Source organism: Echiichthys vipera (assembly GCF_963691815.1).
Source record: "Echiichthys vipera genome assembly, chromosome: 4".
Lineage (NCBI taxonomy): Eukaryota > Metazoa > Chordata > Actinopteri > Perciformes > Trachinidae > Echiichthys > Echiichthys vipera.
The window spans coordinates 7,576,444-7,591,197 of record NC_139829.1 but is presented as its reverse complement, the minus strand read 5'-3'; the positions used below and the strand labels follow the sequence as shown (position 1 = coordinate 7,591,197).

The following is a 14,754-nucleotide window of genomic DNA, read 5'->3' as shown; positions in this document are numbered from 1 at the left end:
GTCCGTCCTCCACAGAGCTGGGTCTGTCTGACGTTCATGCCTGTTATAGGGAAGGTTTTCGTTGCCACCGTACTCTACAGAGGAATTGTTGGGTCTATGTAAATCATAAATAAGTCATAGAGTGTGGTCTTTACCTACTCTGTAAAGTGTCCTGAGATAACTTTTGTTATGATTCGACACTATAAATAAAATTGAATTGAATTGAATTGAAAATGCTTGATGTTTTTGTATTGTTTTGTTCTGTCGTTAGTCATGCTTTTATCATTAATGAAAATAAGTGTGAATAACACAAGGACGCAATTACTATTTAGTTGTGCTCACACAGTGACAATAAAGTTCTTGAATCTTGGAATTATTATTAAGTAGTAAACATGAGTTTCAACCAGCTGCAACCTTCAAATGTTGCTTTATGACAATGATTCATTCGTAGTCATAATGATCCTGTAATATATTACTAGATATTATACAACACCACATTTACAGTGAGCACTTTTACTTTTGGTTACTTTGCAGTGCATTTTTGACGAATTTTGCTTAAAAAGGAACAACTACAGTAAGTCTGTTCTGAGCAAATGAAGTTGTAAATAAATGCCCAGAGAGTCAACTCTGTGGTCACGTAACGCAGACCCACATGCATTGTGGGAAACCCCACAGAATGCTCTTGGACCTTAGGAGAGTTGTTCTTTGGCCCTGAAGGCAGAGACCTTGTCCTGTCAGAGGAGGTCAAATAGTCAAATGAAGTTCGAAGGACTTCCCGTTCCCAGCTTTCAGCAACAGTTATTCTCAGAAAGGTTGGGAATTAACACAAACAGCAACACATTCATGATTAAGTTGACAACCAAATACACAAGTCTTTACACCCACGTCAAGCCTGTGTTTTTTACCTTGCGTCATACAAAGAAAAAAGTAGTTTTGTCATTTTAGATATAATTAGATATCCTGGGAAAATAAATCATGCATATGCACAGCCCTTTGCAATAAACCCTTATATCTCTATGTTTAATTCCTCAAACGTCCCTTAAATGACCAAAATAGGCTGTTAGCTAATCTTAAATTATGGTATCAATGTTGGTAATAATTATGATGAGCACAGACTGGAGAATTGGCTATATGTGAATTTATCTGGTTTGGTAAATATCAAATACATTTTTTACCCTTCACAGACAGTCATTCCATGTCCATTTTCAACTTCTGAACTTTGTAAGGAGCTTTTCATGCAAAGAAATCTGCATCCTGTTGTAGTTCCTGTGTGTGGACGCGGCCTCCCTGGACTCCAAACAGGGAACAGAGTCCTGTGACAATTCCCAAATGGGGAAGTATCCTGGGTACTGAAAGAGCTCAACACACTGCAGCTGAAGAAAAACCACATACATATAGACAAAACACCAGCTAATGGAATAAACATCTTTAACCACTTTGACATCACACACAAGTCACAGTGAGGAAGAAAACACATGCAGATTGAGAAATCCATTATAGTCTAGCAACCACTTATTAACAGTGCTGGAAAATGAGCTATTGTTTACTATGGTTTTAGTTTTCCTGGACTTTGGAATCAGTTGACACAGAACAATATCAAGGTCTACTTACTCTGCTTTTTCAGGGCTTTCGACCGCACTGCACAGTTTTCATCAGCAGATGTAGAGAATCATGGAAATATTAAACTCACTTTATCTGCTGATGAAGACCATGTGAGATGTTAAAAAGCTCCAGAACAAGCAACGTAGCATTTAGTTGAGATTGTTTTGTCATATTTTTTATTTTATTTTGACCATTCTGCATGATTTCTACAGTATATGAGTGGAGCTATGGGCTCTGTTTTTACTTGTGTTCTCTGTGGTTTCAGTGCACGCCTTTATGTTGTGTATGCGTTGTCAAATTGGCATTTTGTTTTGCATGTTTTTTGTTCATTTTCAGTTGTGTCTTTTTTTCTAAATGTGACACAATTGGTGAGTATTTGCACTGAACATCTTATTATAAAATACAGTATGAATGCAATACATATTCAACGCTTTAAGCAAGTGCTCCAGGATTAAGGGCACCAAACTCGGTGTAAGGAGGCAGGTTTGGAAGAACAACAAACACAGACTTTCACCATGGAGAATGCTTAAACTCGAAACACACTTATTTTAACCCAACCCACGATCTTTTCCTAACCCTTACCAAGTGATTTTGTTGTCCAAACCCTACCACATAGTTTTACCTAAGTTCACAACTGCAGCAGCGTGTAAATCCTGCATATATAAATGCCTAGCATAGCATGTACAAGACTTGCAGTACAGTACAATGAAATGCAGAATAAATACAGTGAAACCTTCCCAAACCAGGAGTTGAACCCAGGTCACCTGAAAACCAGAAATCATAACCACTAGACCACATGGGACCTGGTGGGGTTAATTGTCAAAGACTGTCAGAGTCTGTTTCTCTGTCCTTTCTCTCCAGTCACATTCTCTATTCCTCAGACCCAGTTGTTGCTATTTTCCATCCAACCACCAGGTAACCACATTTCCCCGTCACCTGACTGCCCCACCCATCTACACACCTGTTTCCACCCACCCATTCACCTGTATCTCATTCTCTAAGCCTCTCAGTTCACATATCAGCCAAGTTTAATTTATTGCTCATCAGACCAGTTGCGATCCTGCTTTCTTGCTGTGTGTTTTTTTTTTTTTTTTTTTGGCACGGAGCTTCTGTTACTGTAGATCACTGAACTGATCCGGTCAGCCAGCCTTATTTGCATTTGTTACCTTAAATTCAACACAACATGACAAAGATTTAATGTTCATAACTGTATAACCTTTCCTTATATTAAAACCAATAACAGTGCTGCAGAAAAAGTGCATCCATTTCAAAGGTTTGTAATTCTGAAAGATTAATATTCGTGTTTTATCTTTTTGTAGAAACTATGCAGATGATGCAGCCATGTGTTTTTATGACAAGTGGCAACTACAAATTCAGAAAAACAAAAACTTTATTTTAGAATAACTCAATGTTGACATAACCAAATCATCTCAACATTTCTGCACAAATTATCCCAAACATCAAACTGTATATTCACTGAAATGTTTAGGACATTATCATAAAAGATACACACATCTTGTCAAACATTTTGTGTTTTACAAACGTATGATTAAGACAAAAAAAGAGTCACTGTTGGTCCCAGACTTGGCAAGACAAGGCACATTTCCCTCCTGGGATAATTATTTTTTTAAAAAGGAAGAAGAAGAGCTATTGACAAAGGGATTGGATTTTACACCACAGTCACCCCAAATGAGAAGCAACACACAGAACTGTACATTTATCTACTGCCTGATTCACCCGCATGATTGCTCAAACAACATCAAGGTCAACAACGTCAAGTGTTGATTACTCAATGATCATACAGGTCTGATCTTTTGGTTTTTCCAGTACAACAAGGCTGTTCGGAGTCTGACGTCCTCAGCTCTCGGGTTAGATCCGTCCTGATCTTCAGCCATCTTTTCCTCTCCTCTTCACACCTGCAGAAAGGAAGTGCAGTAAGGAGCCATTGTTAGGTAAAAGCATTTACAGTGAGTACAGTAAGAAAAATTAAAAGCTGCAAGACACCTTTAGATGGGCAATCTTTGTTTTAAAGCACAACATATATATAAGATTTACCTGATTTAATGAGATTGTCTCTCATCCATATGTTTGATGTACTTTCTCACCCATGCTTTATCGCTGGGGTGGGAGACGCACAGTGTCTTTCCGCCCGTTGTAATGAACCTGAAAAAGCAGATAAGAGACACAGAAGTGAGATCAGACTGCAGACTACTTTTTTTTAAATGAGGATGTAGCAAAAATAAGAGAAACCAGCTATATTGTAAACAGTCAGAAAAGGATCTAAAGAAATGACTTTTCTTCGCCTAATGAATATATGTAATATTTTACAGCATTTTACATATGTTACTCACGCAGTAGCACTGATGTCGCAGCCTTTGCCTGCTTCCTGAATGGTGTAGCTTAGAAGGATTTTGAGTGGCAAGGGCTTCTCAGCAACCTTCAGACAGCAGTCCACTGCAATCTCAGCTGCAGGGAGATGAAGAAACAAATGCAATGTGTCAGAAAGAATGGGACAAATCAACAGACAGATGGATTTATCTATGGAACCTAAATAGCTAAAGTGACTGTTTTCGTCATGCACCAGCCCTGACAGCATTTTGAAATCTGTTTTCCTGCTAATGCAATGCAAAGTATCTCACCTGTTGCAAACCCAACACAGATGACACCCAGCAAGAGGAGAAGTGCAATTCGAGAGGCCATGTCTTGTGTTTCTTCTTAGCTCTGAGCTCAGGTTTGGCTGCTTCAGTGAGTCTCTTCAGGAATGTGTGAAGGTTTTGCTGTGAGGAGGAGAACTGCAGGTGTATTTATACCGCTTTGTACAGAAAGTGAAAGTTTGATCTGTGCTCACTGACTGGAAATGGGGAAAAGTTGGCACCAGACTCCCATTTGCCCGGCCAATTACCTCTACACTCCTCTTCTCCTTTGTTTCTTGCCAACGTTTTCCTGCATGTCTTTTCAGATGCTTCCTTGAGGCGGATCTGTATCAGAGCATACGTCTTTCATGAGAAGTGCCTTTGTTCAAACCATACATGCGTTACAAAGAGACAGTCCATTCAGGAGCACCAGCATAAATCAGCAAATACTGTGTTCAACTCACTAGTTTGCAAACATTCTGTGTCAAGTGTATGATACAGTGCCTCATGGACGTATTATGAGACAATGGGCCTTTGGGCACAAGTCTACTTTTAGAAATTTTGCAGCCATTTTTGGACATTTTGTATTGGTTTTGCATCAATTTTGCAGAATTTTCGTTTTCATTTTGCATCTTTATAAAATTGAATTAAATTGAATTGAATCTTTGTGTTGTGGCTTTGCATCTGATTTTAGTTGTTTCTTTGTGGTAGTTTTGTAGTCATTATGTGTTGTTTGCAGTCAGTGGCCCTCATTTATCAAACGAACGTACGGCCGAAAAACATGTGTGTGACCATTTCCAAGCAAACTTTGGCATTTATCAATCTGGACGTGAGCGGGAGCTACGATCAAATCTCACGTCTGGTCTGAGATCGTGTACGCAAATTTCAGCCTGTGTTTTTGCGGTGCAGCACAGCAAAATCTGGCTGAAAATAATTAACAAACCTCAGCTATCATCAAGCATAAGCAGTCACATATTAAGAACAGATCAAAACGGATTCTTAAAACGAATAAAAAAAATAAAAATTGTGGTTGGAGCAATTGATTGTACTCATGTGCATCTGAAGGCACCATCCATGAATGATTACGCATTCATCAATCGCCAAAACTACCACTCGATAAATGTACAGGTGATTTGTGATGCCAAGCTATCGCTTTTAAACGTGGCGGCCAGGTGGCCAGGGGGGGACACACGATTCTTTTATATTTCAAAACAGCTCGGCTCCAGCCCCCCGCGACCCCGACAGGGACAAGCGGTTGAAGATGAATGAATGAATGAATGTGTTGGCGTACGGCTGCAGGAAAGCGCACTGCAGAGCCACAGTCATCTCCTCGGTAAGTGGCTGCCCTCGATAAATTGCATTAAATCAAACAAGGTATCAGATGATTAACATTTTGGTATGGTTCTAGGTGACAAAGGTTATCCTCTAACGGAATACCTCATAACCCCGCTTGCAAACCCTGCTACAGAGCAGGAGCGCAGGTTCAACAGTGCGCACATGCACACGGGTCACAGTGGAGCGCTGCTTCGGGTTGACTGCCTCCGTTCTTCTTTTCCATACAGCGTTTTTATGGGCCCCTTTTATTTCACTCTTAAGACTGACAAAAAGCACATCTTTAATTTGCTCCATCTCGGATGTCAGGATGCCGATCTGTGTGTCGGAAGAGTTTCTTTTCTAACCAGTGTTTCTCCTCTCCATGTTTGACCTCAGTGGGCGAGGCCTCCGAACCAGGAATATTTAAGGGCGTAACATGTTAATGACGATCAAATTCAGCCACCGCATTTATCAGGGCCTGCTCATTCGTACGCTGAGATTGGTCAGATGAGAATGTTTCATACATCACACCTGTGTCCTGTCGTAGGACCAATTCTGCGCTCAGATCTGCGCCCGTTTTCACACAAGATTGATAAATGAGGGCCAGTATGTACATATGTTTTTGATAATTTAGTGTATCAGTAATTTAGCATGTCTTAATGGTCTTTTACATCACTGTACTAATTTTGTATGTCTTTGGGTCAATCATTTTGTTTGTGTGGTCATCAAGCGTCTCTTTATGATCATTTTGTGTTTCTTCATGATCATTTTGTGTTATTTTCAGCAACATTCTTCAGATAATCGATAGGGGCCCCTATTCTGTGCTCGGTAGACCTGTTTAGTGGGTACAGTAGGAGTCCATTTCTATCCCCCAATGTACAATATACAGTAATAGGACACACACACAGTGCTAATTATTGGACCTCAAGGAAAGTATATATACATTTTTTAGATACCCAATGGTACATATACTGCATGTTTCCAAGCCAGTGTCAAGGGTTCAACACCTGTATATTAAGAGGGTACAGCCCCAGTAACAAGCGGTTGTACCCCTAAAGGAAAAATGATGTGCTCATTTTCTGAGAGTGATGGAATTGGAACAAAGCACTTGGTAATTTAAGTTATTACCTTTTTTAATTTAGTTTTTTGTTTTTTTGCTTTAAGCTGCTGTGTTAGTAAGAAATCCCACTGAGATTAACTTTATAAAGTACTCTCTATTTATCTAATGGTAGAAAAACTTGGTATCAGTGAATAACAATATAACTAGATAATGTCTCAAATGTTAAAACCATGCTTGTGTAATGCTGCAAAGTACACAATGTTGTTAAAAGTATTACTTTAAGCATGAAGAGGAGCTGAAGTATCATTTGAAGGAAATTAAGTCTCAGTTGAACAGTGAGACATAAAAGTAGTAGAACTGTCAGTGCACATGTAAGCGCTGGAAGTTGAAGTGGCGCCCTCAGGGATAGCTGAAGAATCTCCACTTTAAGCAGGGAAGAGTCAGCTGCTTTGTAAATACTGCCAGCAGTGTAAGAGCAGAAAGCCAGTCAGTTGCAGTCAGTTTGAAAGATGTATCTATGGCTGCACATCATGTTATCTTAAAATAAAGAGCCAGTGTTCACTCAGTGTATCGATCTAACACTTGTCAGAGGCCTGCGAGTGTAGTTTAGGGTTTTAGTATCTGAGGGAGCGAAATACAGGTATAAATCTGAATTTAAAGTGTCAGGAAGTGAAAGGTCGTACTGTAAACCATGATATCTGATCTTTTTCTGAATTTTTCTCTTACGCTTCATCTATGTTGTCTTTTCAGTAGTTATCCCACATTCAATGTCAACATGGTCAGAGTGTGCTTTGGGGATTTTTCCTGGAATGTGTGTGGGCAGTCTTACCCTCTTGGGTTTGTCTGCTGGGATGCGGTCCGTGTGATAGTGTTTATACATGTGTGTGCATGTACCCAAATACTAGATTACAATCTGTAAGTGTGGGAGTTGTTGAGCAACAGGAAACTAACTTTTCCCGCCAGAGGCATACGTTTTGGCATGATGCAACTGTCATAAGGGGGCAAGCACGGGATGATAAACTTTCAAAGGAAATATTGTCTATAAAGAGGAATTTGGGTTGATTTCCTGTCAGTCTTACAGTTATTGTCTTTCCATTCTCTGCACAGACTATGTGCAGTGCTCCAAGATTCATCTATATCTATTTATTAAAGGAATAGTTTTTTTTTTAAAGATTATTTTTTTGGCAGATTTTCAAGCCTTTATCAGATAGGACAGACAGGAAATGGGGTGAAAGAGAGAGGGGGAGACATGCAACAAAGGGCCGCAGGTCGGAGTCAAACCGCGGTCACTGCCTCGAGGACATTAAGCCTCTTTACATGGGGCGACTGCTCTAACCACTCAGCCACCGGCCACCCCAACATTTTAGGGATTATTACTTATTTGCTTTTTTCCCAGAGTGACATGATCAATATCAATCTCTTTGGCTTTATAAAATGGGTAGCTCAAATCAATCCGATTTCTTCATAGCTGTAAATAACAACCACATACCACATTTATGAGAAAAACAGTAATTTAGCCTCGCAGAACAGCTGTTCTACCGCTACCATATTTACATTTAATTGTAAAGGTCAGTGTATCTATTCTGTTTAGGGGGAAGTTACAGTTGAAAATGGAGAAATGGCATTCCAGAGAAATGACTGGGACAAGTCAGCTTTTTGGATTTTTTTTTACGCTCGACTCATAGAACAATAGAGTTGTTTCTTTTCATCATTGTGAAGCATATTGCAATCATTCGCACCAAGGTTTATATTTCAATATTGCTAAGAGATGAACTTGCACATCTTGTTCATGTAAAATCCGGACAGATATTCAGAGATATTAAATAAAAAAAACTGAATCAATACCAAATATGAAGTTCTTTAAAACATAAAAAACAGTTTCCATGACAGCTTTAAGTGCTTATTTAACGTCCTTCTCTCATTGCCCCACTTATGTAAACTAAACCGTCATCTAGATACACAAATTTAATCCAGACGTAGCTGCAAGGCTTGAGGCGGATCATGAATACTCAGTTATGTCAACGACAGTCTGTGAGGCGGTGTGATTGTGGCTTTATTGTAGATGGAGGTTAACGATGTGAAACGGGATGTTTCAGAGAAAGAGTAACTGAACGCTTGTGTCAAAGCACATTCACTTCTTTTTACTTATATCACCTGGCTTTCGGCACTGCTCCTAATTAAACAGAGCGTCAGTTTTGATTTTCCAGTCGGTCATTTTCTCTTTACTCTTGTAGGATTTAAAACAGTTTATTAACAATGTTAATGTTCACTTCAGATGAAACATTCACTACAACACAATTTCAATGAGCTTTTATATAAATCTTGGTCCTCCGTCATTTCAAATACTTCGAGAGAAAGAAAGAAAAAGTTATACAACAATAAGCAGAAGCTGTTCCCAAAGACATGTTCATGTAGTGCTTGTGTGTGTATGCATGCATCGACATCCTAAAGACAACTTTTAATTATCTGTATCCTCATTAACAGCAGTAATGTACTCTTTACATGAACATACATACAACTTTAAAATGCATAGCTCAAGACCCATGTTTTCATTAATAAAAACTTTTACTCGTCAGGATCTGAATTTGTTTACTCTTGCCTTTTTTGGTGTTCTTGTTGTTGTCCAAGACGTAAAAACCTTGATAAAGTATTTATGTTATGAGGACTGTACGTTGACATTTTGCACCCCTCATAACTATCACAGATTAGTAATAGTTATGAGGGATACATGTGAATATCAGATCTTATCTTTTTTTTACATGCAATTTGAATTGAGGCTTCTACTTTCTTCATCCTCGGTGAGTATGGCCAATGTTGACGCTACAGCAATGACATTAGCTACAGTACAATGGAGAGCCCCTCAGCTGAATAATAGCTAGCTGACAAACATGAGAAATACAGTGGGGTAGAAACTAAAAAACAATATGGTCAAAAGATCAGGACTGTTGTGATTAACACAAGTGATACTAACAGGACAGTCTGGATTTGACTCATGAAGACTTAATACAAATCTAAGAAGGCTGCAGCTCGCTCATGCTCATGAGGAATAATAATTGTATACAAATACGTGCATCTATCACAAATATTTAAAAAAACGCGTATGAAAACATTCTATGTGAAAAAGACAGATTTTGGAGGGGAAAAAAACTTAAAATCAACAAGAAACTTTAAACATCAATTTCTAAACATGGTTGTAATATAGACAACGTCAGTGTCCTGTCATTGGTTTGTTTGTATCTGATTTATCTGCCCGACTGTTATCGTGAAATGTGCGATACAAAGATGGCATTTGGCAAAAGTCAGTCCTTTTTATGTTTCGTTTTGGTCAGTTGATTTCGTGGCCCCTGGACTAGAAGATAAGAGTTACAAGCACAAATTTTGGCCGTTGTTTCGCCTGAGCTGACTAGCCAATCACCACATTGCCCACTTACCAGCCAATCAGAGGCAGTCCCTGCAGTCAAGTCAGCCACCATTTGGTTTTTGGTGCTCGTCTGTCTGGCTGTTAAGTCTGACGTAACACGCTTTCAAAATACGACTTTCCTGTCTTATTGAACATTAACGGCCAAACCTGTGAACAATTACAACAATTTGTTTCTTCAGTGAGACATCTTTTCATTGATAGGATAGCAGTAAAATTACAATTACGTTGTTTGTTATTTTACGTAGATCTGTTCAAACAACGGGCAAGCTCACTGCAGCACTGCAGAAGTATAAGGCTTGGACCGGCTTGGGCTCGGAAACAGTACTTTGAAAGGGCGTTATGTCATGACTTAACAGATGGACTTGTACCTATATAGCCGATCAGAGTAATCAGAGTAAAGTTGTCTACTGAAATGCGACTGCTCGCCTAAACCTAATCTGCAATCCGGAGCCTATTTCGGTAGCTGCCCTGGCAAAAGCCTCTGCCGGAACAACTCCTCCAGGAGAACGCTGCTGTGTGACGCTCTCATTACTTCTTCCCTCACTTCTCTCACGGACACCTGTTGATTGTTGACTCTAACTGGGATCCAATCAAGGATGTCTCTATGGCAACTTGCTGCCTTATGGCTTTGACACTCTGCGGACTATATGTCAATTTAAAAGAAGTCAAAAAAGTTGAGTATTAAAAAAACATTGGGAAAACAAAATCATAAGCAGTGGTAAACAGACAACACTTATACATGTCTTAAGTTATATAAAGAGGAAACATGACATGACAATTAATTCACTTCAAAAATGTAAAGAGATTGCATGGATTCGTTTTGCGATGACTAAATCCTTTACAAATTAGTTCCATTTAGTTGAGAAACACAAAAGAACTGAGGTTTTGTTTCATTAGATTTGTGAATGTTAATGTGGCTTCTCACCAGTAAAGGTTCTTCTCACATGGACTAACAATTCATTGTATAAAATGGTTTTCATACGATGAATGACGTATTTTCCAATTATATGGCATCTCACCTGTATGGGTTCTCATGTGGATGTTAAGGTCAAAACTACGAATGAAATCTTTCCCACATGTTTTACAAGAATAAGGCTTCTCACCTGTGTGGATTCTCATGTGCCTTTTCAACGATGAAAGGTCACACAATGTTTTCCCACAGGTCTGGCAAAGGTACGGCTTCTCACCTGTGTGGGTTCTTATATGATAATTTAATGACGCTGATTGATTAAAATCTTTCCCACATGTGTTGCATGTATACGGTTTCTCACCTGTGTGGGTTCTCACATGGACCTTTAGCTCAGAACTACGTAAGAAACCTCTCCCACATATTTTACAAATATATGGCCTCTCTCCTGCGTGGATTCTCATGTGGACATTTAGGTTATTATTATGTTTGAAACCCTTCCCACATGTTTTACAAGTATACGGATTCTCACCTGTGTGGATTCTCATGTGGACATTCAAGTCACTATTATGTTTGAAACCTTTCCCACACGTTTTGCAAGAATATGGCTTCACACCTGTGTGTGTTCTCATGTGTCTCTGAAAATATGAATTATACTCAAAATCTTTTCCACATGTGTCACATTTGAAAGACTTTTTACCTGTGTGAGTATCACTGTGTATCTCTGATGAGTTAGGGTTGTTTACATTGTTACTGGCACTTTTCTGACGTCTCTTCTTTGGTTCTGTCTCTGCATTTCCAGTTGATCCTGAGTCTCCATGCTTACCTCCTTTCTGATCTTGGCTCTCAGCTTCATGAGAGTTGAGAGAGAGGAGCTGGTGTCCACTGTTTGGTTCGGATACTACAGAGATTATAACTGATGTGATGTTTAGAAGATTTTCCTCCACTGCACTCTGAGTCTCATAGATAAGTTCAGAGTTCAGAGTCTCCTCTTCGCTGTGGTCCCTTTCCTCTTTAGCAGGAGTCAACATAAAGGCATCAGTCTCCTGCTTCAGTTCAAGCTGCTCTCCCTCCTCACTGGTGCAGAGTTCCTCCTGCTCCTCCTCTTTAATCTGTGGAGGCTCTGGGTCCTCTTGGTCCAGACTGGTGTTTCTCTCCTGAAGACAGAGCTGCTGCTGGTCAGAGAGAACCTCCTCCTCCTTACAGACATGTTGCTGTGGGAGCTCTGGAGGAACAAAGAACAAAAGGACACAACTGTGATGACAGAGAAACCAACATCTGAGCAGAAAAACACAGCACCATTGTCTCTAAACCATTAGGATCCTATGATTCATACTCATAAAGACCATTGAGATTTGACACACCTATCCTGTGTAACTTTATTTCAGGTTTCCAAACTATATCCAGCAGTCTGCGCTGATGATCGTTCTCTTCCTCATACTCTGCGATAAAAAAACTGAAGACATTGTTGCTTTATGACAACTTAAGTTATTATCTGCGCTAAAACTACAATAAAATATACCCGCTAATTCAATATATGCATGCTGCTAAATTTTAAGCCGCTTGTGTTATTTACTTCTGCTCGGTGTCACACTGTTAATCTCAGTCGGTGAAAGTGCAGGAGCTTTTACCACAAGTAATTTGGTTCTATGTAATAAACTACTCATCTTTACGACCAGCCATCTTTGAGCTTGTTTTTTTTGTGTAAAAACACAAATAAACGGGGGCAGAAGTAATTGATTAACCATTTGTATCTATTAATTCAAAATGAAAAAAGATCATGCACACAGATGAGGTGAATTGCAAATTCGACAAAATGTAAATTTACATCTAACATGATTATATGGTGATATTAAACAGAGATGATAGTCACTCTCAAATGTAAACTCTGAATTCTTGCAGAGCTGTCTCGGAGGCTTCATACAACCAGCATCACTACCAAGAAGACCCGTTTCGGTCGTAATTCTGTCCAAAAGTCGGCCGTTTGTGATTTTGACAAAGGTGAACAGGGAAAAAATCATATTCAAACTAGCTGTATGTTGGCGGAGAGCCACCTACGGTAACGGAGCAAGAGTTACTCCGTCATTTTCCCATTCAACCCCTGCTCATTTATACAAGGGGAACTTCAATAACCTGATTATTCCCGAAACGGGGGTAAGGCCGTTTTCGGGATGTGCATGTAAACACACTGATTGATGATGGCTTTCCCAAGAGACATCGAGAACATGATGTTGGGCAATAGGGCTGGTTAGTCCCGCCCCTGTAATACGGCTTCGAGTAGACCCCATGGGACAGCAGCTCCCAAAAATTGACATTAGTGTCTATTAAGATTAATCAAATATTTCCTGGTCATAGTCATTATCTGTCGTTAAAAGATCATTTTTTATATTTAGAGTTTGACAGTTTATTGTATTGTTCAGTTAGAGGCTATGGAAAAAGCGTAGTGAGAATGACATACATTTCATGTTCCCATGTGACGCCAAGTCATCATGGACGACAAAGGACATAGATAAATGGCCTAGAAGGCTGCTGTGCAAGTTTTTATAGGTTTGCTCCTCCCTTGAACTATCGCTGTCCTCGCCTGAACCAAATGTCCCCACCCACAATCACAATCGGAATCAGAAATACTTTAATAATCCCAGGGGGGAATTATTTTCCTTACAAAACTCCAGATATACAAAAAACAAATATTATACAGACAGCATATATTAGAAAAACAGAATAAATATGGATATATTCTATAGGATTTTAAACACATTGAGTTCGTACACACCTATCCTGTGTAACTTTATCTCAGGTTTCCAAACGATATCCAACAGTCTGCGCTGACGATTGATCTCTTCCTCGTACTCGACGATAGTTTTTTCAAAAACTCCAAATATTTCTTCAGCAGCAGCAGAAAGTCGCTTGTTGACAAACTCTCTCAAAAACTGAAGTGAAGACATTGTTGCTTTATCATAACTTAAGTTTTTATCTGCGCTACAACTACAAAATAGCGTCTCGCTTATTCAATAGTCTTACGTGTACGGTGCTAAAGTTACAGCCACCTGTAGTGTTTACTTTTTTCTTCCTCCTTTCTTTCTTTCTTTCTTTCTTTCTTTCTTTCCTTCAACTTATTTGGCGGTTGGAAAACAACTTTGTGGTGCATTACCGCCACCATCTGGTAGGGAGTGTGACTCAAATAAGATTATAACTTATATTAATAAATAAAAACAAAGCCAAAAAAAACAACCTGACTACATTTTTTAAAATGATAATATTAATAATACATTTTCAAGCAAATTAGTTTAGTTAGTTAGTTTATTAGTTAATTCGGAAGCACTTTTTTGAATTATATTGTAAAATATATATTAGATGAAATTTGACTTTTTCTTTCTTCCTTATACCTCTCACAGTGTACAAAGACATGTTCTATTGTCTACGATTGCCCACAGTATACACATCTGCCTACTTGCCTATAATAAAAAGGTGTGCTCTTTAGACCAGTGTGTCTAAAATCTGATTCTTGAAATAACTGCCTCCTCTTTTCTGTTTTTTCCTGCACATCTCATTTCTCCCACTTTCCTTTGGACTCTGTAAAAACGCTGTCCCCTCCGCTCTTCCTCCCATTGCATTTGCCACCTTTCCTTAAGTCGTTGCTTAATAAATCCTTTGATTTCAGTGTTACCTACAGTATGTCAATATTTAAATCAGTCTTACTTCTTTTTGTTAAATCCTTTGCTGCCTTATCTGCCATTTTGTTACCTCTTATGCCAATGTTTGCAGGTTACCATAAAAATATGACTGTAAGCCCCATCATTTGAATTCTGAATAGTGTTTTATGTATTTCAATCAAAAT

The 14,754-nt window shown here is 39.0% G+C and overlaps 1 protein-coding gene across 3 annotated transcripts; it reads right to left on the bottom strand.

Annotated features, from left to right (window-relative positions):
* Nucleotides 1-2,953: 2,953 nt before the first annotated feature.
* On the bottom strand, nt 2,954-13,952 carry LOC310946180 (C-C motif chemokine 21-like). 3 transcript variants are annotated; one of them, XM_083912557.1, is made up of 5 exons: nt 4,484-4,495; nt 4,221-4,358; nt 3,933-4,047; nt 3,637-3,744; nt 2,954-3,497 (listed from the first exon to the last, which is right to left on the bottom strand). In XM_083912557.1, exons 2-4 carry the CDS (start codon nt 4,279-4,281, stop codon nt 3,642-3,644), a joined length of 279 nt encoding a protein of 92 aa, XP_083768683.1. In that variant the 5' UTR covers nt 4,282-4,358; nt 4,484-4,495; the 3' UTR covers nt 2,954-3,497; nt 3,637-3,641. The 3 variants fall into 3 exon arrangements, with proteins under 3 accessions (XP_083768683.1, XP_083768682.1, XP_083768681.1); XM_083912556.1 differs by lacking the exons at nt 2,954-3,497; nt 3,637-3,744; nt 3,933-4,047 and adding exons at nt 11,617-12,141; nt 13,690-13,952 and having other exon boundaries at nt 4,330-4,358; nt 4,484-4,559; XM_083912555.1 differs by lacking the exons at nt 2,954-3,497; nt 3,637-3,744; nt 3,933-4,047; nt 4,221-4,358; nt 4,484-4,495 and adding exons at nt 8,856-12,141; nt 13,690-13,952.
* Nucleotides 13,953-14,754: the final 802 nt, after the last annotated feature.

Excerpts from the sequence above, each read along its gene's own strand:
- LOC310946180 (XM_083912555.1), bottom strand. The coding sequence starts at position 13,861 with ATGTCTTCACTTCAGTTTTTGAGAGAGTTTGTCAACAAGCGACTTTCT. Across the intron at positions 12,142-13,689 it reads GATAAAGTTACACAGGATAG|AGCTCCCACAGCAACATGTC; the intron begins GTGTGTACGAAC and ends TTGTTCCTCCAG.